This window comes from Mixophyes fleayi, chromosome 9 (assembly GCF_038048845.1).
Source record: "Mixophyes fleayi isolate aMixFle1 chromosome 9, aMixFle1.hap1, whole genome shotgun sequence".
NCBI classification, from domain to species: Eukaryota; Metazoa; Chordata; class Amphibia; order Anura; family Limnodynastidae; genus Mixophyes; species Mixophyes fleayi.
Window position 1 is genome coordinate 509059 of NC_134410.1, and position 24185 is coordinate 533243.

General features: G+C 43.4%; 1 protein-coding gene and 1 long non-coding RNA gene across 4 annotated transcripts; both read right to left on the minus strand.

The window, feature by feature from the left end:
• Positions 1 to 42: 42 nt before the first annotated feature.
• LOC142101757 (uncharacterized) lies at positions 43 to 23942 on the minus strand. Of its 3 annotated transcripts, XM_075186157.1 has the most exons (6): positions 23797 to 23942; positions 22924 to 23020; positions 20713 to 20847; positions 10250 to 10384; positions 1591 to 1730; positions 43 to 1135 (listed from the first exon to the last, which is right to left on the minus strand). In XM_075186157.1, the coding sequence occupies exons 1-6, from the start codon at positions 23920 to 23922 to the stop codon at positions 377 to 379; spliced, it is 1392 nt and encodes a 463-aa protein (XP_075042258.1). In that variant the 5' UTR covers positions 23923 to 23942; the 3' UTR covers positions 43 to 376. The 3 variants fall into 3 exon arrangements, with proteins under 3 accessions (XP_075042258.1, XP_075042259.1, XP_075042260.1); XM_075186158.1 differs by lacking the exon at positions 10250 to 10384; XM_075186159.1 differs by lacking the exon at positions 22924 to 23020 and having other exon boundaries at positions 23797 to 23881.
• On the minus strand, positions 21107 to 22005 carry LOC142101386 (uncharacterized). Its single transcript, XR_012678997.1, has 2 exons — positions 21820 to 22005; positions 21107 to 21173 (listed from the first exon to the last, which is right to left on the minus strand). It is a non-coding gene; the product is annotated as an uncharacterized LOC142101386 (long non-coding RNA).
• Positions 23943 to 24185: the final 243 nt, after the last annotated feature.

Here is a 24185-nt window from a genome sequence, read left to right on the forward strand (position 1 = left end):
CACTGTGTGTCATTATTGTGCTGCATAGAAAGATACCAAACATGGTGTTATAAGTTTATTTCAAAGCCAGAAAACATTAGACAAATTTTTGCCAAAATCACATCATGATGCGATAGAGTAAAAATAGTTTGCAATCATTTCTATAGCATTGAGTTGCCTTGTGAGTAGTCACCAGCTACAAACTAGTGACTCCTACACAGAAATATATTTTCTTAGAAGCAAATATGACTTATAAAACTTTTATAAGAGTTACATTTTTTATATCAAAATTGAGTTTGGGGCTCAGCCCCCTAAGCTGTCAGAAAGTAGATAATACAATAGGGATACTTCCAGTGAGGCCACGGCCTTTGCTTAAGACCTCACTCGGCATTCACCATCATAAAGTGCTGACTTTCCCACCTGCTGATATTATGGCCTCTGGTGACTTCATGGATTTCCCTGAAAATGTCATCGCCTCTTCTTGTGTGTCTGCATTTCCTGGTGAAGGTATGAAGTCATCCGACAGTACTGTAGTGCCATCCAGTGAGGTGTCGCTGCCATCCAGTGAGGTGTCGCTGCCATCCAGTGAGGGGTCGCTGCCATCCAGTGAGGGGTCGCTACCATCCAGTGAGGGGTCGCTGCCATCCAGTGAGGGGTTGCTGCCATCCAGTGAGGGGTCGCTGCCATCCAGTGATGTCACATCGCTAGGCGATGAGGTCACACTGCCATGCAGTGAGGTCACGGCAATCGATGCCGGTTCTTCTGCTTGAGAATTCCCGTCTGTGCCAGTTAAGGGCGGAATGTTACCGTAACTTCCACTGCTTTCCATTGCTCTGTGCAGCCGCTCCCAGCCTCCCTCCTCACCGTGTAGCGCTCGTTCATATAGTATAGCGTGTGCCTTTAACTGGCGAATGGAGCGCTCCGTCTCCTGAGTCCGGCGCAGCAATGCCAGAGAGCGGAGAGAGAGCTCCAGAAGATTGGGAGAAGCTGGTGTACAAACGGGGGCAGCGGGACTTATGGCAGTTGCATTTTGAGATGTGGACGGAGGGTCGAGACGGGGAGCAATCCGGGGATAAGAGCGTAAGATGGGAAGATAGGATGCTGGAGATGTTCGTTTCCGATGGCAACAAGCAGGAGTCTGGAGAACGATCTGAGGCTACAAATAGGAGACAGTTACATTAAGAAGTTAATTACCAGATAAACGGAATAGGGTAGGAAAGGACTTCCTTATAATGATGTTGACACTAATGAAATAGAAACTATATATATCACTGGGGGGTCTAGCCCCGCCCCACTGACTCCCTAATTTGTTCCCTTTCCGCCCTGGGTCTCTTTCCAGTCTCACCCCAGAGGCATGTTCCATCTCATTCCCCCCAGACAGTTGTACAATATACCTTTACAGTGACATAAAAAGGAGAAATTCTCCCTCATCCACCAAGTTTATTACACACTGAGCGTCAGCTGTAAAATCCCCACTGCTTGGAAAACATTCTGTTTCCTCTGCTCGGTGAGTCCACATTGAATGTCAGGCAGGAGTCCTGTGTTCTGGGAATGTTTAAGGGATACTGTACTCTCTTCCCGAATCTTCTCCACACCCCACACCTTTCTCACCTGTTTCAGTACCACATTTTGCAGGATGTATATAGTAGTATAAGCCGTCTGTGCTTGAGGCGCGCTCTGCGTGTTGTCTGGCTCGCTGGCGGTTGGTAAAGGTGGGATTTCCTCAGAGCTGATGCTCTCTGAACTGCTGCCTGTGAAGTGATCGGAGAAAGATGATCAGAGTTTGGCTAAGTGGGGCCGACGTGAGAGAGAACACGTTAAACAGATAAGAGCCTGAGCATAAGGGAAGGCTGGGACATGAATGTTGTAGATGCATCTAATGTAAGCGGGTATCGGGCATACGCTAGGGCGGCTGTGGCCAGGTTGTATATACGGAGCGCACGTGAGAGGGAAGATTCTGCTATGAAACAACAATACAGGTGCTGTCATTTACAAGAAGAGCGGTTTAGGTCTGTTATCGCCATAAACAGTATAAAAAAAACCATAAAACCTGCATCAATGTGGACTTTAATCAGAAAAGCTTTAAAGGAAATGCAGACGTTGTGCAGGGTATGAGGAGGTCGCACAGAGGGTGGGGGGCACCGAGGAGGGGAATGGGTTATACTTCTAGATGAAGTAGAGGAAACAATACATCAAAACACAACAGATTGTGTCACACATAGTAGTTTTGCTGGAACAGAAAGCTTTTCGGTACATGCACATGAATGCATTTTTAAGATTGTTGGCCTGTAATCGTGTAATTACAGTACACACTATTCAATGAGATTTAATCCAATCATGGGGAATATTTTTCACCAAAACCATTCAGATTATCGATTGATTACACATGATTGTACTGGATTGTTGCAAGTGCTCATGTGGGGTGAAAAGATGATTGTGGGAGATATAGTTACAGAGGGATTATAGAGATGATGAGGGTGGAAGATATCAGTACTGGGGGAAGAGATTAGGAGATGTTACTGAAGGATAATGCTCAGTACACACTACAGAAATTTTCTCTTGATACTATATAGTTAATGATTTTAGCAACTACTGGAAAAAAAAAGGTCCCGATCAGTAGCCGATTCCTGTGTACACACTATACACGTGTTACACGATTTACTTCCAGATCTGTGCTCTTCATCTGTCATAACCATCGGTAGAAAAGATGATGACTCTGCACACTCCATAGAGATCTATGGACACTGCCAGTCCGGAGTGCAGACACTCCATAGAGATCTATGGACACTGCCGGTCCGTAGTGCAGGCACTCCATAGAGATCTATGGACACTGCCGGTCCATAGTGCAGGCACTCCATAGAGATCTATGGACACTGCCGGTCCGTACTGCAGGCACTCCATAGAGATCTATGGACACTGCCGGTCCGGAGTGCAGACACTCCATAGAGATCTATGGACACTGCCGGTCCGGAGTGCAGACACACTGCAGAATTGGAACGACATCGTTCCATCGTTGGAATGAGATTTTTAGTGCGGTTTAAAAATCAAATAAACAATACGATGAGCTTTGGAACGATAGTCGTTCATCGTTGCGGTGTACAAACTAATGTGATATTGTGCCGAACAGTCGTTTATAGTGTGATTGGCCCGATAAACAGCTGAAAAACCTATAGTGTGTACCTAGCCTTAGAGCGAGGACCTAATGACAGAGGGAGATCTCATACCTGGGGGTTAGAGAGACAAGATGATGAGGGTGGGAGATACTGTTACTGAGGGATTAGAGAGTTGAGATGTTATTGTTGAAAAATTTGAAAGAAAGAATGTAAAATGTCACTACTGGAGAGTGATCGTGTCCATACTCTCCGAGGTTCTGAACATCTGATGGGGATCTTTCGTATGTCGAGTCGGATGGATGACAGTTGAAAGATGACCACATCTGACAGTGTGCTGTGTCATCCTCTGACTGCAATTACTACATCTGGGGAAGTTGGAGCCTAGAATGTCGGCACTTTTCTGGTTTGGTCAAAAATGAGTCATAACTCACCCTGTATTAGATAAAGAACATAGACTTTCCAGATTACTAGGCGCTTTCATACAATGTTTAAGAGTCAACTTCTGGGTCAGCAGAAAGATAGCCATAAGAAAGATGATAGATATAGGGCCATCTTGTTCAACAAGCTCCTGACCTTGGTTATGGCCATGGATAAATTATGGAGGAAGTCAGTGACTCCCGAAACACAAGAGTGTACATTGAGATGACCGATATGTGGAACCATACGATTAATCTTCTTACACAAGTTTCAGGTCACCACTGTGTAGCTTTATGAACATTGTGTAGACATTTCATTAGTGGAAATGCCTTTTCTAGCTATTCCAACAGAGCTACATAATGTTTCTGTAAATGAAGATCAAATAAGACTACATTTATGCGAATCTCTAATTTTTATGAAAATTATTTGGATATCTCCTGATGGAGCGTGCCATGCAATATTAGGTGGACCAAGCTCACATTACCTATGACCATGCGTGGCAGCATTATTGGTGTCCTCACCCTGAAAAGTAAAGCTGTCAGTATGTTGCGGCATCCCGTGCAGTTAGTGACAGATACCGACAAGTTGTGCACTATTTAGAGGGAGAATGTGTAAGATAAAGGCTCCATCAGGGACTGACAAGACTTATGTAGAGTAGCATATGGGCTACACCAACCACTTGTCATCAGAATACACCACCTCGAGTGAATAAGATTGTCTGAGTACATAGAAACTTATCTCCTGAAGAATCCTGGTTCCTGCAATTTCTTAACGATGAGAGGACCAAGATATTGGGAAAACTACAGGATTCAAGTATATGGAGTGTAGCAACATCTGAATATCACACAATACCCAGGCAATATGGAACAAGTCCTGTAATGTTTCCAGGAATATAATTTAATTCCTCTTAACATAGTGTCCTGAAGTCATCAGATCTCAACCAGCATCCAGATCATCAAAACATAAATATTACACAAAAGAGATCAACCGTCATAATAATCACAATGTAGTGGAAGAGATTGAGAAACATGCCCAGTAATGGTCAGTGATTGTTAAGTTGCCAAATATGATTTTACAGGAAACCTCCAAAACTTACAATTAAAACTGAAATTTTCCAAAGAAAATGAATGACATACAAAACTGAACCAACAACTGCTGTTCTGTGACAATGAGGAGAACAGGGGAACTGGTAATGTCAGTGTTAACCAGATCAAGTCACAGGCAGTAAGGCTGCAAAGTCCAAAGTTGTTAGGCATAGGGCACAGGTAGAGGTCCAGCTGTATTCAGAATAATAAGATGGTCAACGAAGAAGGGATTGGTGAGGTTTATAAGCTGGCAGCTTTCATTGTAGACTTCAAAGAAGAGGTTCATTTAGAGAGACTTCTTGGAGGTTTGGAAGCCAGTATAATTCTTTAAGATACAGAGTTCCATAGGATGGGCACAGCATGAACATCACTGGAAGATTAGATGGTTCAGAGAATTCTTGGAAGTAAGTAAAGGGATGGAGGATCTGTTTTAGACCTTTGTAGGATAGCTTTTCCATCTGATTTGAGAGAAGGTTGGGAGCTAGTGTTGGAATGTGCTGCAGAAGAGGAGATTGAGGGGAGAGCATGTGACGGAGGTGATAAGAGTCTGCAATATGCTAGTTCCACCAGCAGATGGCAGCAGTGATCTGGGTGAGATAGAGCTATACTGTATATAGGAGGCTTTAGATAAGGAGACAGAAGGAAACCAGGTAGAGCTGTGCATCATTTGCTTATAGATTATTATTATTTATAATGTGCCACAGATTCCATAGGGTTGGATGCAGAAGCAAGTAACAGATGAGTGTGAGTAATGCACACACAGAGTGCAGCAAAAGACGTGTCAGGACATATGAGGGATAGTAGACAGATGTGGCAATAGGTAGAGAGGATCCTGCCTCGAGAGCTTACATTCTAGAGGGAGGGGTGGTGAGAGACAGTAGCACCAGCTGGGAGAAGATGCAGATGGCAGGTGAGGAAGAGGAGGTGATGGATATAGTGGTTAGGCAGTGGTAGGATAGTTGAGCTTGAAAATATTGAGTTTTGAGTGAGAGTTTGAAGGACTGAAGGTTGGGGGAGAGTCGAGTCAGACGCGGTAGAGAGATCCAAAGAATGGAGACAGCACTGCAGATGTCTTGAAGGCGAGCATGGGAGGAAGTAATCAGGGGTGAATTGAGGTGGAGTGGCCGCATAGATATGTACCTCTAACCAAGGTCAGAGATGTAAGAGGAAAAGCGGAGGAGGTGCGGTGGGAGAGGTAAATAAACCTAGCCGCAGCATTCAGTATTGATTGAAGGTCAGAAGTGCGAGAGCGAGGAAGGCCAGTGAGATGGAGGTTGCAATAGTCGAGACGAGAAATGAGTGAATGGACCAGGATTTTGGTTGCTTCCTGAAAGAGGAAGGGAGAAATTTTCGTAATGTTCATGAGGCAGAAGTGGTAGGATTTAGTGAGGGACTGGATTTGAGGGGTAAAGCTGAGGGCTGAATCAACGGTGACTTTAAGGCAGCGGGCTCGGGTGACAGGAGAAAGATTGATGTTGTCAACCAAGAGGGAGATATTGGGAGAAATAGCAACATTGCCGGGAGGAAAGATGATGAGCTCGGATTTGGAGATGTTGCATTTCAGGAAGCGCTGTGACATCCAGGTAGTTACAGCAGAGAGGCAGCTAAATACCTGGGTTAGGACAGCGGGTGAGAGGTCAGGGGAGGAAAGATTTGTGTGTCATCAGCATAGAGGTGGTATTGAGGGCCAAATGATTGGATAAGTTCACCGAGATAGGTGATGTAAAGAGAGAAGAGCAGAGGCCCAAGAACAGAGCCTTGTGGGACACCAATAGAAAGAGGAAGAGTCAGAAGTAGACACGCTAAAAGACCAGCCAGAGAGGTAGGAGGCAAACCAGAGGAGAGCTGTTTCGTGAAGATCTAGGGAGTGAAGGGTGGTGAGAAGAGAATGATCGATCGTGTCAAAAGCAGCAGAGAGGTTGAGGAGTATGAGAAGGAAGAAGTGACCTTTGGACTTAGCTGAGAGTAAGTTATTGTTACTTTAGTGAGGGCAGTTTCAGTTGAGTGAAGGGGATGGAAGCCAGACTGGAGATGGTCAGAAAGAGAGTGGGAAGAGAGATAGGGGGTCAGACGATTAAAGACAAATCGTTTGAGAATTTTTGAAGCAGAGATACGTGGTGATAGTTAGAGAGAGAGGATGGGTCAATGGAAGGTTTCTTGAGAATATGAGAGAAGTGAGCATGCTTGTAGGCCGAGGGGAAGATACCAGTGGGGAGACAGAGGTTAAAGAGATGAGCAAGGTGACAACAGGTATTATAAGAGAGGGTGCGGAGGGACTTGAAGGGGACAGGATCGAGAGGGCAGGTTATAGAAGAAGAGGAGAAAAGAGAGGATCTCAGGCACAGTTACAGGGAGGGTAGGAGCCAAGGGTGGTAGAGTGAGTGACAGATAGGATTGGTGGGGAGAGGCAAGTCTGAGGAGAACAGATGTCATTGTGGAGTCAATTTTGTTTTTGAAGTAGATGGCAAAGTCGAACGGTGATGGACGAAGGGGAGGAGGTGTGGAGGACACAGTAGAGAATTATTGGTAGCAAAGAGGTTTATTGAACAGGGAGGTGATGAGAGATGTGAAATAGGTTTGTTTGGCAAGAGAGAGGGCAGAATAGTAGGAGGAAAGGATGAATTTAAGGTGGTTAAAATCAGCAATGGAGCTGGATTTTCCTCCATTGGTGTTCAGAGGAGCAGGAGCACTTTTGGAGGAGACGAGTAAGAGGGGAGTGCCATGGTTGGGGTTTAGTTTGGTGGGGACGAAGAGGGATGGCTGGGGCTGCAGTATCAGTGAGTTTGGTGTTGTAAAGAAAAACAGCAGAGTTGTGACATGATAGGGAAGAAATGGGAGCAAGTAAGGGTTCAAGAGCGGACGCAAAGATGATGGGGTCAATGCTGTTGATGGGATGTAGTGTGCGAGCGACTTTATGTGGGAGAGGTGGGGCAAGGCGTAAAGAGAGGGTAAAGGACAGGAGATTGTGGTCAGAGAGGGGGGAAGACAGATTAGGAGATGGCCAGAGAGTGACCATCATGGTGGGTGGCGGAAGTTGTCCATTTGGAGAAGTCATGGGAGGAAGTGAGAGTGGTGAATTTAGAGGCACCAGCAGTAATAGGAGAGTTGGTAGGGATGTTAGAATCCCCAATGATAATAATGAGAAGATCGAAAGAGAGGAAGTGGGAAAGCCAGGCGGCAAAGTTATCAAGAAATTTAAAGGAAGGGCTAGGGGGACGATAGATGACTGCACACAAAGGTGGAGAGGGGAAAAGAGGCGGATGGAGTCAGTAAATGGTGCTGAGAACTAAATTATTATATGGGGAGAATCCTATATAAGGGGAGGAAGCAGCAACTGGAGCCAAAGTATCCTTAAAATAATGTTAAATAAACTTTTATGTTCAATAAAAAATGTAATATCTCCACTTCAGGGTAAACGTTCCATACAATGGTGATTTTTTTTCTAGAATGTGGACTTCATTTACCAACATTTGCCTCCACTTTCTGCTTCATCCACTTGTACACAATTACCAGTATGAGTTTGCCAATGAATGAGGTATCTAATGAAGGCAAGTCCCCAGAGGACCCCCACGAATTAGCGTGGGAGTGAGATGCGGATTAGGTACTGGACCTGAAGGAGTGGGCTAACAGGCATAATTTAGTGTAGATGTTAGTAGTGGAGGATTAGAGATAGATGATGAGGATGGTATTGTAGATGTTGGTAGTGGAGGATTAGAGATAGATGATGAGGGCGGTAGTGTAGATGTTAGTGGAGGATTAGAGATAGATGATGAGGGTGGTAGTGTAGATGTTGGTCGTGGAAGATTAGAGATAGATGATGAGAGTGGTAGTGTAGATGTTGGTAGTGGAGGATTAGAGATAGATGATGAGGGTGGTAGTGTAGATGTTAGTAGTGGAGGATTAGAGATAGATGATGAGAGTGGTAGTGTAGATGTCGGTAGTGGAGGATTAGAGATAGATGATGAGGGTGGTAGTGTAGATGTTAGTGGAGGATTAGAGATAGATGATGAGGGTGGTAGTGTAGATGTTGGTAGTGGAGGATTAGAGATAGATGATGAGGGTGGTAGTGTAGATGTTAGTAGTGGAGGATTAGAGATAGATGATGAGGGTGGTAGTGTAGATGTTGGTCGTGGAAGATTAGAGATAGATGATGAGAGTGGGAGTGTAGATGTCTGTAGTGGAGGATTAGAGATAGATGATGAGGGTGGTAGTGTAGATGTCGGTAGCGGAGGATTAGAGATAGATGATGAGGGTGGTAGTGTAGATGTCAGTAACGGAGAATTAGAGATAAATGATGAGGGTGGTAGTGTAGATGTTAGTGGAGGATTAGAGATAGATGATGAGGGTGGTAGTGTAGATGTTAGTGGAGGATTAGAGATAGATGATGAGGGTGGTAGTGTAGATGTTAGTAGTGGAGGATTAGAGATAGATGATGAGGGTGGTAGTGTAGATGTTAGTGGAGGATTAGAGATAGATGATGAGGGTGGTAGTGTAGATGTTAGTGGAGGATTAGAGATAGATGATGAGGGTGGTAGTGTAGATGTTGGTAGTGGAGGATTAGAGATAGATGATGAGGGTGGTAGTGTAGATGTTAGTGGAGGATTAGAGATAGATGATGAGGGTGGTAGTGTAGATGTTGGTAGTGGAGGATTAGAGATAGATGATGAGGGTGGTAGTGTAGATGTTAGTGGAGGATTAGAGATAGATGATGAGGATGGTTGTGTAGATGTTGGTAGTGGAGGATTAGAGATAGATGATGAGGGTGGTAGTGTAGATGTTGGTAGTGGAGGATTAGAGATAGATGATGAGGGTGGTAGTGTAGATGTTAGTGGAGGATTAGAGATAGATGATGAGGGTGGTAGTGTAGATGTTGGTAGTGGAGGATTAGAGATAGATGATGAGGGTGGTAGTGTAGATGTTAGTGGAGGATTAGAGATAGATGATGAGGATGGTTGTGTAGATGTTGGTAGTGGAGGATTAGAGATAGATGATGAGGGTGGTAGTGTAGATGTTGGTAGTGGAGGATTAGAGATAGATGATGAGGGTGGTAGTGTAGATGTTGGTAGTGGAGGATTAGAGATAGATGATGAGGGTGGTAGTGTAGATGTTGGTAGTGGAGGATTAGAGATAGATGATGAGGGTGGTAGTGTAGATGTTGGTAGTGGAGGATTAGAGATAGATGATGAGGGTGGTAGTGTAGATGTTAGTGGAGGATTAGAGATAGATGATGAGGGTGGTAGTGTAGATGTTGGTAGTGGAGGATTAGAGATAGATAATGAGGGTGGTAGTGTAGGAAGGTAGAGATTACGAGGAATATATAAATAAATAAATGATGATGAAATATTAGGATAGATAAGTTGAGATCTTTGTAGATAATAGTTGGGAGATCACAGCGAGATAAGGTTCTTTTTCTTACAGATATCATCAACAAGGCAGCTCTGTGTCTCACATACAAGCACAGTCATGTTGGATCGAATACACAAAACAGGAAACATTTGGAATTGTGTCTGGTGCCTTATTCTTAGAGAAGTTTGTAGCATGATTGGTAATATATGTGTAAATTAGGACAACTGAATGAAGAATAGTAAAGAGATATGTTAAATAAGACGCAGGTTGGAAGTTGAGGAATAGTTGGCGCAGTTTATGTCCATGTACCTGAATACCCAGAATCCTTTTCACTACGCTTCTGATGGTTCCTGCTGGGTTGTGTCTCAGGCTCACTGTGTTTTCCTTCCTCCTCTGGATTTGTGGGTCCCGTCTCGGGATGGGGAGATTTCATGTCTGTAAAATCTGAGAAGAAACCGCGTCATAGAAAGGACTTTATCAGCCACTTGTGACTTCATGTTGCACTTTTTTGCTGGAGGCTTAGTGTAATGTCATGGAGAATTATTATTGTTATTATCTTTAATTTATAAGGCGCAACAAAGGGTCCCCAGCGCCGTACATGTCATATACAGAAAGCAGTGACCTATGATACAGAAAGAACACAAAAACAAAAAACTCACACAGGTAACATGGTGCAAATCAAATTATTTTTGGGACAATGTGTGAAAGTGATGGTAGAAATAAGCGAGAAGTAGGCCAAAGCTAAGAAAACAGGGCTAGGGAAGCAGGCCAAGAGGTACAGAGGGTGATGGAATAGTAAAATGAGCACACAAGGGAAGAGCGCCCTGCTCCTGAGAGCTTACATCCTAAAGGCAAAGGGGGAGACACATATAGGGTGGTACTAACTGGGGGAGAGAGCCTGGACAAGGGAGTTAGGAGGAGGACTGGTAGACTTGAGTAAAGAAATAAGTCTTGAGGGCACGCTTGAAGCCTTTGAGAGTAGATGCTCACCTGATGGAACGTGGAAGATCGCTCCACAGCTGGGGAGCAAAGTCATGGAGACGGGAGTGAATTATTACAGTGTTACAGAATTCTTGTGTCTGTTTACTCTAATTGGTCCAATTTGATCATACAATCGCAGCACTACAATTTGTTCGGGGCACGTTACTATCCAGCTGTAAAGTGCTGAAGAAGTAAAAAAAAAAAATAGTTCAAATAACACAGAAGAGCGACCTGAACAGCGGATCCACCTGCAACAGGCCTCAGTGGATGAATTACACATGTATGGTAATAATGTTAGTGCCCTGATCTACTTTATTATATAGATTAGTGTATAGTACCACGGCACACGTGCAGACGTGGCACATGGACCACCTTTATATGGCACGCCGGAGCTTTGTAGCTGCCTCACTAAAGCAGCCAAAGTTGGCCTCACCGGACCTCCATTACACCTCTTTTTGGCTGCCAGTCCCAGCTCTCAGACTTGTGCACTGACTCCAAAGGTAAGTAGCTAGTAGTAGTAAGTTTAAAGTTGAACTGGGGGCACTACTGTGTGGTATAATATGATCTGGGGGCACTACTGTGTGGTATAATATGAACTAGGGGCACTACTGTGTGGTATATTATGAAATGGGGGCACTACTGTGTGGTATAATATGAACTGGGGGCACTACTGTGTGGTATAATATGAACTAGGGGCACTACTGTGTGGTATATTATGAAATGGGGGCACTACTGTGTGGTATAATATGAACTAGGGGCACTACTGTGGTATATTATGAAATGGGGGCACTACTGTGTGGTATAATATGAACTGGGGGCACTACTGTGTGGCATAATATGAACTAGGGGCACTACTGTGTGGCATAATATGAACTGAGGGCACTACTGTGTGGCATAATTTGAACTGGGGGCACTACTGTGTGGCATAATATGATCTGGGGGCACTACTGTGTGGCATAATATGATCTGGGGGCACTACTGTGTGGCATAATATGATCTGGGGGCACTACTGTGTGGCATAATATGATCTGGGGGCACTACTGTGTGGCATAATATGAACTGGAGGCACTACTGTGTGGTATAATATGATCTGGGGGCACTACTGTGTGGCATAATATGATCTGGGGGCACTACTGTGTGGCATAATATGAACTGGGGGCACTACTGTGTGGCATAATATGAACTGAGGACACTACTGTGTGGCATAATTTGAACTGGGGGCACTACTGTGTGGCATAATATGATCTGGGGGCACTACTGTGTGGCATAATATGATCTGGGGGCACTACTGTGTGGCATAATATGATCTGGGGGCACTACTGTGTGGCATAATATGATCTGGGGCACTACTGTGTGGCATAATATGAACTGGGGGCACTACTGTGTGGTATAATATGATCTGGGGGCACTACTGTGTGGCATAATATGATCTGGGGGTACTACTGTGTGGCATAATATGATCTGGGGGCACTACTGTGTGGCATAATATGAACTGGGGGCACTACTGTGTGGTATAATATGATCTGGGGGCACTACTGTGTGGCATAATATCATCTGGGGGCACTACTGTGTGGTATATTATGAAATGGGGGCACTACTGTGTGGTATAATATGAACTGGGGGCACTACTGTGTGGCATAATATGAACTGGGGGCACTACTGTGTGGCATAATATGAACTGGGGGCACTACTGTGTGGTATAATATGAACTGGGGGCACTACTGTGTGGTATAATATGAACTGAGGGCACTACTGTGTGGTATAATATAAACCGGGGACACTACTGTGTGGTATAATATGTACCGGGGGCACTACTGTGTGGTATAATATGAACTGGGGGCACTACTGTGTGGTATAATATGCACATTTAATTTTTGGTCCCATTGCTATAAATATTATAATGATATTAGCATCATAAAATAAGAAGTAATTGAATGGTTATATATATATATATATATATATATATATATATATATATATATATATATACACATACACACACACACACACACACACACACACACACACAGACACAACAGACACACCTGGGTTTTACTGTTTTTTAGCTGGCACACTGATAGAGAGAGGTTGCCAGTCCCGGTATATAATGTTACTGCTCCTTAGTGGTCTTCTTCCCTGTGACCATCGACCCATATATAATGATAATAAGAGCAGGGTTTGGGAGCAGGATAGTGCTCACATCAATGGATCTGTATTAAATGACACTGCAGATAAGGAGGATACTCTGCCTTCCTCATTTCCCTGAATACAATGTACATTCTCTGAACCCCAGGGGTACGTGTAAATCGCATGGTACCCACCTAGGCGGGTCTAAGGGGTTCTCCGTGTTTGAGATACTTTACCTTCTGCCACCTTCGCATCTTTATTATAAGGAATATTGCCAATCCTTCCTAACAGCTGTGAAGTGATATATAACGTAAGGTTTTGTCTCCGTACCTTTGTATTGTGACCACTCCCTCTGTGTCACCGCCCCATGTACAGTACACAGTGTATCTGGGACGGTATGAGTAACGTACTGTACTCTGTGTACACACGTGGAGCCGCTCTCCTCCCTCGTGTTGTACTGATCACCGACATGGTAACGTTACAGCTCTGACTCTCTGGGCATCTGTTCTAGTTCACAGGTGTGAAACCTGGATAAAGTAGGCATTGGTCACATACTTTTGGCTAATGTACATGATATTGCCTGGTCAGAGGTGCAGACATAGCTAAAACTACTTGCAGTGAAATGTAAGAGAAGAAGAGGACTTGGAAATAGCCCAAAACATAATTCCATCCGACCGTTCACATGTGCTGAGCGGGCAGACATCCTGCAATCATCTGTGCCCACTGCCCGTCACTGACATGGTACAACGGCACACCTCTCTGGTCATATACACACATGTATGTCTATCTTGTATGACTCTCTAATAGCAGTATCTATAAGATCTCTCACCTGACTCTATATATACACATAGCTCTCTCTCTCACTCTCTATATATATTTATATATATATATATATATATATATATATATATATATATATATATATATACACACACACACATGGCTCTCTCTATATATATCTATATTTATATATAAAATGGAGAAGGCAGATGAGGAAGAGGAGGTGATGGATATAATGGTTAGGAGGTGGTAGGATAGGCGATCTTGAAAAGGTGACTTTTGAGTGAGAGTTTGAAGGACTGAAGTTTGGGGGAGAGTCTAGTGAGACAGGGTTGGGAGATCCAAGATTGGGGGCAGCACTGCATAATTCTTGGAGGTGAGCATGGGAAGAGGTAATGAGAGGTGAATTGAGGCAGAGATCAGAGGCAGAGCAGAGTGGCCGGGTAGGTATGTACCTCGTGACAAGATCAGAGATGTAAGGGGGAGAAGTTTTGGTAAGGGCTTTGTAAGTGAGGATAAGGAGCTTGAACTGAATTCTGAAACAGATAAGAAACCAATGAAAGGATTTGCGCAGAGGAGAAGCGGAAGAGGTGCGGTGGGAGAGGAAGATGAGCCGCAGCTTTTTATATGGATTGATGGTCAGAAGTGCGAGAGCGAGAAAGGCCAATAAGACGGAGGTTGTAATAGTCGAGACAAGAAATGATGAGTGCATGGACCAGGATTTTGGTTGCTTCCTGAGAGAGGAAGGGAGGAATTTTCGTGATGTTACAGAGACAGAAATGGCAGGATTTGGTGAGGGACTGGATATAAGGGGTAAAGCTGAGGGTGAGTCAAGGGTGATTCCAAGGTTGCGGGCTTGGGTGACAAGAGAAAGAGTGATGTTGTCAACCAAGAGGGAGATATTGGGAGGAATAGCAACATTGCCGGGAGGAAAGATGATGAGCTCGGATTTGGAGATGTTGCATTTCAGGAAGCGCTGTGACATCCAGGTAGTTACAGCAGAGAGGCAGCTAAATACCTGGGTTAGGACAGCGGGTGAGAGGTCAGGGGAGGAAAGATTTGTGTGTCATCAGCATAGAGGTGGTAATAGAGGCCAAATGATTGGATAAGTTCACCAAGATAGGTGGTGTAGAGATAGAAAAGCAGAGGGCCAAGGACAGAGCCTTGTGGGACACCAATAGAAAGGGGAAGAGGAAGAGTCAGAAGCAGACACGCTAAAAGACCAGCCAGAGAGGTAGGAGGCAAACCAGGAAAGTGCCGTTTCGTGAAGACCTAGGGAGTGAAGGGTGGTGAGAAGAGAATGATCAATGGTGTCAAAAGCAGCAGAGAGGTCGAGGAGTACAAGAAAGGAGAAATGACCTTTAGACTAAGCTGAGAGTAAGTTATTATTACTTTAGTGAGGGCAGTTTCAGTTGAGTGAAGGGGATGGAAGCCAGACTGGAGATGGTCAAAAAGAGAGTGGGTCAGACGATTGAAGACAAATCGTTCGAGAATTTTAGAAGCAGAGATATGTGATGATAGTTGGAGAGAGAGTGGATGGGTCAATGGCAGGTTTCTTGAGTATATGAGAGAAGTGAGCATGCTTGTAGGCCGAGGGGAAGAGACCCGTGGGGACAGGTATTATAAGAGAGGGTGTGGAGGGACTTGAAGGGGACAGGATCGAGAGGACAGGTTGTAGAAGAAGAGGAGAGAAGAGAGGATCTCAGGCACAGTTACAGGAGGATAGGAACCAAGGGTGGCAGAGTGAGCGACAGATAGGACAGGTGGGGAGAGGCAAGTCTGACGAGAACAGATGTTATTGTGGATAGAGTCAATTTTGTTTTAGAAGTAGATGGCAAAGTCAAGAGCGGTGATGGATGAGGGGGGGGGGGGGGAGGTGTGGAGGACACATTAGAGAATTAATGGTAGCAAAGAGGTGTCAGGGTTTATTAGACAGGGAGGTGATGAGGGATGTGATATTGGTTTGTTTGGCAAGAGAGAGTGAAGAATAGGATGAATTTAAATTGGTTAAAATCAGCAATGGAGCTGGATTTCCTCCATTGGTGTTCAGAGGAGCGGGAGCACTTTTGGAGGAGACTAGTAAGAGGGTAAAGGATAGGAGATTGTGGTCAGAGAGGGGGGAAGACAGAATTGGAGATGTCCAGAGAGTGACCATCATGGTGGGTGGCGGAAGTTGTCCATTTGGAGAAGCCATAGGAGGAAGTAAGAGTGGGGGAAAATAGAGGCACCAGCAGTAATAGGAGAGTTGGTCGGGATGTTAAAATCCCCAATGATAATAATGAGAAGATCGAAAGAGAGGAAGTGGGAAAGCCAGGCGGCAAAGTTATCAAGAAATTGAGAGGAAGGGCTAGGGGGACGATAGATGACTGCACACAAAGGTGGAGAGGGGAAAAGAGGCGGATGGAGTCAGTAAATGGTGCTGAGAACTAAATTATTATATGGAGAGAATCCTATATAAGGGGAGGAAGCAGCAACTGGAGCCAAATTATCCTTAAAATAGTGTTAAATAAACTTTTATGTTCAATAAAAAATGTAATATCTCCACTTCAGGGTAAACGTTACATACAATGGTGATTTTTTTTCTAGAATGTGGACTTCATTTACCAACATTTGCCTCCACTTTCTGCTTCATCCGCTTGTACACAATTACCAGTATGAGTTTGCCAATGAATGAGGTATACAATGAAGGCAAGTCCCCAGAGGACCCCCACGAATTAGCGTGGGAGCGAGATGCGGAGGAGGTACTGGACCTGAAGGAGTGGGCTAAAATCAGGCTAAATTTGGCTAAAACGTTCATATTGATTAGAGTAAAAGAGAAGACTCACAAGATCTTCTGTAATTGGTACTGGGTCCGCATACGCTCAGTTCTCTCCAATTCCTCGGATCTTTGTTGGCAGCCTGTGGTCAGAGAGGCACTTGCTGCACATATGGTGGACCTGCCCAAAAATTTGCCTCTACTGGCAGGAAATCCACTCGCTCATATTAACTATCACTGACATCTGAATGCTGCCCTCTGTATTGTACACAGCCCTCGCCACTCACAATAAATTATCAGCCACATAGTAAATGCGGCAACTTGCCTCATAGCCGCACACTGGTAAAGTGTCTCCACCATCTCTCCAGTACTATCCAGAATGTATGGGCCACTATCACAGCGAAGCTATACAACATCCATATCACCTGCCAGGTGGTTTGGACCACTCATTAGGGAGCTACCCCTCCTTTAACTACAACCTCTTCCCAATTGCTATATTCACCCCTTTCGCCCTCGCAACAATAGAGATTCAATCCTGACCGAACACTCCATTCTCACATTTGCTCTCCTGTCCCCCTACCTACCCCACTGGTCGTCTTCACCTAAAATCTTTGGTGTAAAGTTTTCCCTTGGTATACATAGGTTCTCTTTGTTTAGATTCTATATCGGTCTTTTGTTTGTGTTTAATTTTTAACCCATACACCTAAGCACCATCTATTGCTGACTCTCACCTTTGTACCTTGTCAAAAACCCAATAAAAAAAAGTTTTGTTTAAAAAAAAAACAAAAATAAAGAGGGCAAGTACGGAACCTCATGTACCAACTGAGAGAGCGGACTGCTACGCAAGTTATATCTAACCCAGAGAAGTGTTACACAGGTCATTAGAACATATGTATCCATGCACTAGTCATACTGGGTCTGATTCATTGAGCAGCGTAAATGGCGATACGTTGTGTATTGTGCGCACAATCCAGAACTGGACCATACGCTAGTGAACCCAACAGCATCCAATTAGTGTTTGACCACAAAGGACCCATACCACAGCCTACGATTTCATGGGTGGAACGGGGAGAGGACTGGGCCTATGCCCGTAGTCAGTGTACAGTAAGCACGAGCCCAGCTGGAGCACAAGCAGCAGCGTCCGATTCAAGTTTTGGTCCTCTCTAAGGTACGTGAATTTCAGTCATATCACTTGTACCAGCTACAGGTCAGATGTAAGTCCTCAGTACTAGTGATGGAAGCTGTGTATACAGCTAGAACATGTGTTTGCAAATAGGATCAACTAAAAAATTATTTTATGTACAGCAGGCATTAATAACATCCTAATAAATGTATTAAATGTTAAATAAAAAAAATCTCATGTTTTGTCATTAATGACTGTGGACCTGATTCATTAAGGAAAGTTGAGCAAAAAATTGAGTAAGTTTTCTGGACAAAACCATGTTACAATACAAGGGGTGCAAATGAGTTTATTATTTTACACATAAGATAAATATTGGCTGTTTTTTCATGTAGCACACAAATTCTTGATAGCTTATTTGTACACTGAAATTTAAAGTTGATCTAGGACATGCCCTACCCGGACATATATAAATCTGTCCCCACATTTTAAATTTACCTCCCCTCCAATACAACATGTTTTTGCCTTACTTGCTTACTTTTGCTTAACTTTCCTTAATGAATCAGGCCCTATATTATTAACAAGTGACATCAATTGAATTTTTTCTGTTTGTGTTTCTTTTGGGACATTATATTCCACTTGTGTATTGGACGTATCCTTCAGTGTTTATTGTGTTTGAGCAGTGTGGACCTAGACCCGTATTCATCTTCAAACGTATCTTTTGTTGAATACGGACATTTGTAAATGCAATGTACGTGAGGTTTATTAAAAACGCCTATTACGTTTGTTTTGTGTTTGTTAACGAATCAGGCCCATTGTGTATAAGGCAGTAGAGACATAAAGAAGAATAGGATCAGAGAATTGTCCTCTGGTCTTTAGAGTAAAGTGTTGGAAAAAATATTAGACTGAATATCAGTCATATAAAGGAGGTTGGAGGAGCCAAGTGAATAATGTGGCTGTAGTTAAAAATTACAGCAGACTACATCTGTCCTCAGATCGCCTTTTTTTTTTAAAGTATTCTGCAAATTTGAGCTTTGAAGCAAAATTTGGGAGGGGTGGGTTTGTGGGCTCAGGGTCAGATAATTGTAAACTGAAGTATCATGCAGTGAGCCCTTATTGTATCCTCATATTGAGTGAGTGAGCTACAGCTGGCGTTGTATTAGCCCTGTGATGAGCAGTAATGATGGACCTTACTGTCAGCAGCTGGTCATGTAACATTGTATTATATTGCAGCTACAGCAGTAATAGAGGACAGACGTTGATTTAGTAAGAGGGATAACAGAGGAGTCAATAGGTCTAAGTGCACATAGGCTGCACGATTTGCAGATAGATATACAAGATAGCGGGTTATGGTCAGTGAGGGGAAACAGGAAAACACAATCCAGGTAGTGTGTGTCAGAGGGTGTTTGTGGAACCACAGGCTCAGAACAAAGGAAGAGGAGATGGGAGACAGCAGAAGACTTGTTGGTGTCTACTGAGACTTTGAAATCACCCAAACATAAGACCGGGTAAATCAGAGACATGGAGTTTGGAATGGAGATAGGGTTTGTAAGACCGGAGATTAGATAAGAGACTAGTTGTTAATGTGGCACTGTGTATGTCAGTAACAGAGGATTAAATATAGGAGATGATGAGAGTGGTAGTCTAGATGTTAGTGGAGGATTAGAGATAGATGATGAGGGTGGTAGTCTAGATGTTAGTGGAGGATTAGAGATAGACGATGAGGGTGGTAGTGTAGATGTTAGTGGAGGATTAGAGATAGATGATGAGGGTGGTAGTGTAGATGTTAGTGGAGGATTAGAGATAGATGATGAGGGTGGTAGTGTAGATGTTAGTGGAGGATTAGAGATAGATGATGAGGGTGGTAGTGTAGATGTTAGTGGAGGATTAGAGATAGACGATGAGGGTGGTAGTGTAGATGTTAGTGGAGGATTAGAGATAGATGATGAGGGTGGTAGTGTAGATGTTAGTGGAGGATTAGAGATAGATGATGAGGGTGGTAGTGTAGATGTTAGTGGAGGATTAGAGATAGACGATGAGGGTGGTAGTGTAGATGTTAGTGGAGGATTAGAGATAGATGATGAGGGTGGTAGTCTAGATGTTAGTGGAGGATTAGAGATAGATGATGAGGGCGGTAGTGTAGATGTTAGTGGAGGATTAGAGATAGATGATGAGGGTGGTAGTGTAGATGTTAGTGGAGGATTAGAGATAGATGATGAGGGTGGTAGTGTAGATGTTAGTGGAGGATTAGAGATAGATGATGAGGGTGGTAGTGTAGATGTTAGTGGAGGATTAGAGATAGACGATGAGGGTGGTAGTGTAGATGTTAGTGGAGGATTAGAGATAGATGATGAGGGTGGTAGTGTAGATGTTAGTGGAGGATTAGAGATAGATGATGAGGGTGGTAGTGTAGATGTTAGTGGAGGATTAGAGATAGACAATGAGGGTGGTAGTGTAGATGTTGGTAGTGGAGGATTAGAGATAGATGATGAGGGTGGTAGTGTAGATGTTGGTAGTGGAGGATTAGAGATAGATGATGAGGGTGGTAGTGTAGATGTTAGTGGAGGATTAGAGATAGATGATGAGGGTGGTAGTGTAGATGTTTTTAGTGGAGGATTAGAGATAGATGATGAGGGTGGTAGTGTAGGAAGGTAGAGATTACGAGGAAAATATAAATAAATAAATGATGATGAAATAATAGGACAGATAAGTTGAGATCTTTGTAGATAATAGTTGGGAGATCACAGTGAGATAAGGTTCTTTTTCTTACAGATATCATCAACAAGGCAGCTCTGTGTCTCACATACAAGCACAGTCATGTTGGATCGAATACACAAAACAGGAAACATTTGTAATTGTGTCTGGTGCCTTATTCTTAGAGAAATTTGTAGCATGATTGGTAATATATGTGTAAATTAGGAAAACTCAATAGAGAATAGTAAAGCGATAAGGTGAATAAGATGCAGGCTGGAAATTGAGGAATAGTTGGCGCAGTTTATGTCCATGTACCTGAATACCCAGAATCCTTTTCACTACGCTTCTGATGTTTCCCGCTGGGTTGTGTCTCAGGCTCACTGTGTTTTCCTTCCTCCTCTGGATTTGTGGGTCCCGTCTCGGGATGGGGAGATTTCATGTCTGTAAAGTCTGAGAAGAAACCGAGTCATAGAAAGTATGGCATACTATAAACTGGGGCACTACTGTGTGGTATAATATGATCTGAGGACACTACTGTGTGGCATAATATAAACTGGGGGCACTACTGGGTGGCATACTATAAACTGGGGCACTACTGTGTGGTATAATATGATCTGAGGACACTACTGTGTGGCATAATATAAACTGGGGGCACTACTGGGTGGCATAATATAAACTGGGGGCACTACTGTGTGACAAACTATAAACCGGGGACACTACTGTGTGGTATAATATAAACGGGGCACTACTGTGTGGTATAATATAAACTGGGGGCACTACTGTGTGGTATAATATAAACGGGGCACTACTGGGTGGCATAATATAAACTGGGGGCACTACTGGGTGGCATAATATAAACTGGGGGCACTACTGGGTGGCATAATATAAACTGGGGGCACTACTGTGTGACAAACTATAAACTGGGGCAGTACTGTGTGGTATAATATAAACGGGGCACTACTGTGTGGTATAATATAAACGGGGCACTACTGTGTGGTATAATATAAACGGGACACTACTGTGTGGTATAATATAAACGGGACACTACTGTGTGGTATAATATAAACGGGGCACTACTGTGTGGTATAATATAAACGGGGCACTACTGTGTGGTATAATATAAACGGGACACTACTGTGTGGTATAATATAAACGGGACACTACTGTGTGGTATAATATAAACGGGGCACTACTGTGTGGTATAATATAAACGGGGCACTACTGTGTGTTATAATATAAACGGGGCACTACTGTGTGTTATAATATAAACGGGGCACTACTGTGTGGTATAATATAAACGGGGCACTACTGTGTGGTATAATATAAACGGGGCACTACTGTGTGTTATAATATAAACGGGGCACTACTGTGTGTTATAATATAAACGGGACACTACTGTGTGGTATAATATAAACGGGGCACTACTGTGTGGTATAATATAAACGGGGCACTACTGTGTGGTATAATATAAACTGGGGCACTACTGTGTGGTATAATATAAACGGGGCACTACTGTGTGGTATAATATAAACGGGGCACTACTGTGTGGTATAATATAAACGGGGCACTACTGTTTGGTATAATATAAACTGGGGCACTACTGTGTGGTATAATATAAACGGGACACTACTGTGTGGTATAATATAAACGGGGCACTACTGTGTGGTATAATATAAACGGGACACTACTGTGTGGTATAATATAAACGGGGCACTACTGTGTGGTATAATATAAACGGGGCACTACTGTGTGGTATAATATAAACGGGGCACTACTGTGTGGTATAATATAAACGGGACACTACTGTGTGTTATAATATAAACGGGGCACTACTGTGTGGTATAATATAAACGGGACACTACTGTGTGGTATAATATAAACTGGGGCACTACTGTGTGGTATAATATAAACTGGGGCACTACTGTGTGGTATAATATAAACGGGGCACTACTGTGTGGTATAATATAAACGGGGCACTACTGTGTGGTATAATATAAACTGGGGCACTACTGTGTGGTATAATATAAACTGGGGCACTACTGTGTGGTATAATATAAACGGGGCACTACTGTGTGGTGTAATATAAACGGGGCACTACTGTGTGGTATAATATTCACATTTATTTGTTGGTCCCATTACTATTAATATTATCATGACGTTAGCATAAAATAAGAAATAATCAAATGTTTTTATTTACACACGCACACAACTGGCACACCTGGGTTTTACTAGATTTTAGCTGGCACACTGATAGAGAGAGGTTGCCAGCCCTGGTATATAATGTTAACGCTCCTTAGTGGTCTCCCGTGTGCCCCATATATAATGATAATAAGAGCAGGGTTTGGAAGCTGGATAGTGCTGATATTGATGGATCTGTATTAAATGACACTGCAGATAGGGAGGATACTCTGCCTTCCTCATTTCCCTGAATACAATGTACATTCTCTGAACCCCAGGGGTACGTGCAAATCGCATGGTACCCACCTAGCCAGGTCTAAGGGGTTCTCCGTCTTTGAGATACTTTACCTTTTCCAGCTTCGTCAGTGGGTATTTTCTTACAATGAAGTGTTCCTTCTGCCACCTTCGCATCCTTATAAGGAATATTGCCAATCCATCCTACCAGCTGTGAAGTGATATATAACGTAAGGTTTAGTCTCCGTACCTTCGTATTGTGACCACTCCCTCTGTGCCAGTAAAGTGTCACCGCCCCATGTACAGTACACAGTGTATCTGGGACGGTATGAGTAACGTACTGTACTCTGTGTACACACGTGGAGCCACTCTCCTCCCTCCTCCCTCGTACTGATCACAGACATGGTAACGTTACAGCTCTGGCTCTCTGTGCATCTGTTCTAGTTCACAGGTGTCAAACCTGGATAAAGTGGACATTGGCCACAAAATTGTGGCTAATGTACATGATATTGCCTGGTCAGAGGTGCAGACATAGCTAAAACTCCTTGCAGTGAAATGTAAGAGAAGAAGAGGACTTGGAAATAGCCCAAAACATAATCCCATCCGACTGTTCACATGTGCTGAGCGGGCAGACATCCTGCAATCATCTGTGCCCACTGCCCGTCACTGGCATGGTACAACGGCACACCTCTCTGGTCATATACACACATGTATGTCTTGTATGACTTTCTATCAGCAGTATCTATAAGATCTCACCTGACTCTATGTATACACATAGCTCTCTCTCTATATTTATATATATATATATATATATATATATATATATATATATATATATATACACACACACACACATGGCTCTCTATATATATATAGATACATATATATATATATACACACACGTCTCTCTCTCTCTCTATATATATATAGATACATATATATATTCACACGACTCTCTCTGTTGGCAGCATACATAAGATCTCTTACCTGGCGTCTCTCCCTCTCCTCTGTCGCCTTCGTTCTATCCCTGTATCCCTGTGTTACTCTCACACCTCCGTACTGTGTACTGTGGCCCCTCCTCTGTACCGTCCCACGTTCCCTCCTCTTTATCATTCATCTTGTGCAAGGAGGAGATTATAGTTTGTGTCTTTGTACAGTATTTAAATCATTTCTCTGCATTTATCTGTTGTAAGTCTTACATAACGGGTTTGTCCACATGGATGTATTAGGAGACAAACTGTAACTGATGTTACACAGAAGCTCGTGTAGTCAGATGGACCGCAGTCACAACTTATGTGATGGTTCAATGAAAGCTTCATCAATAGAGCGTCAATCGCAGCAGCTATTAAAGGTTTGCAGGGTGTGAGTCCAGGCAG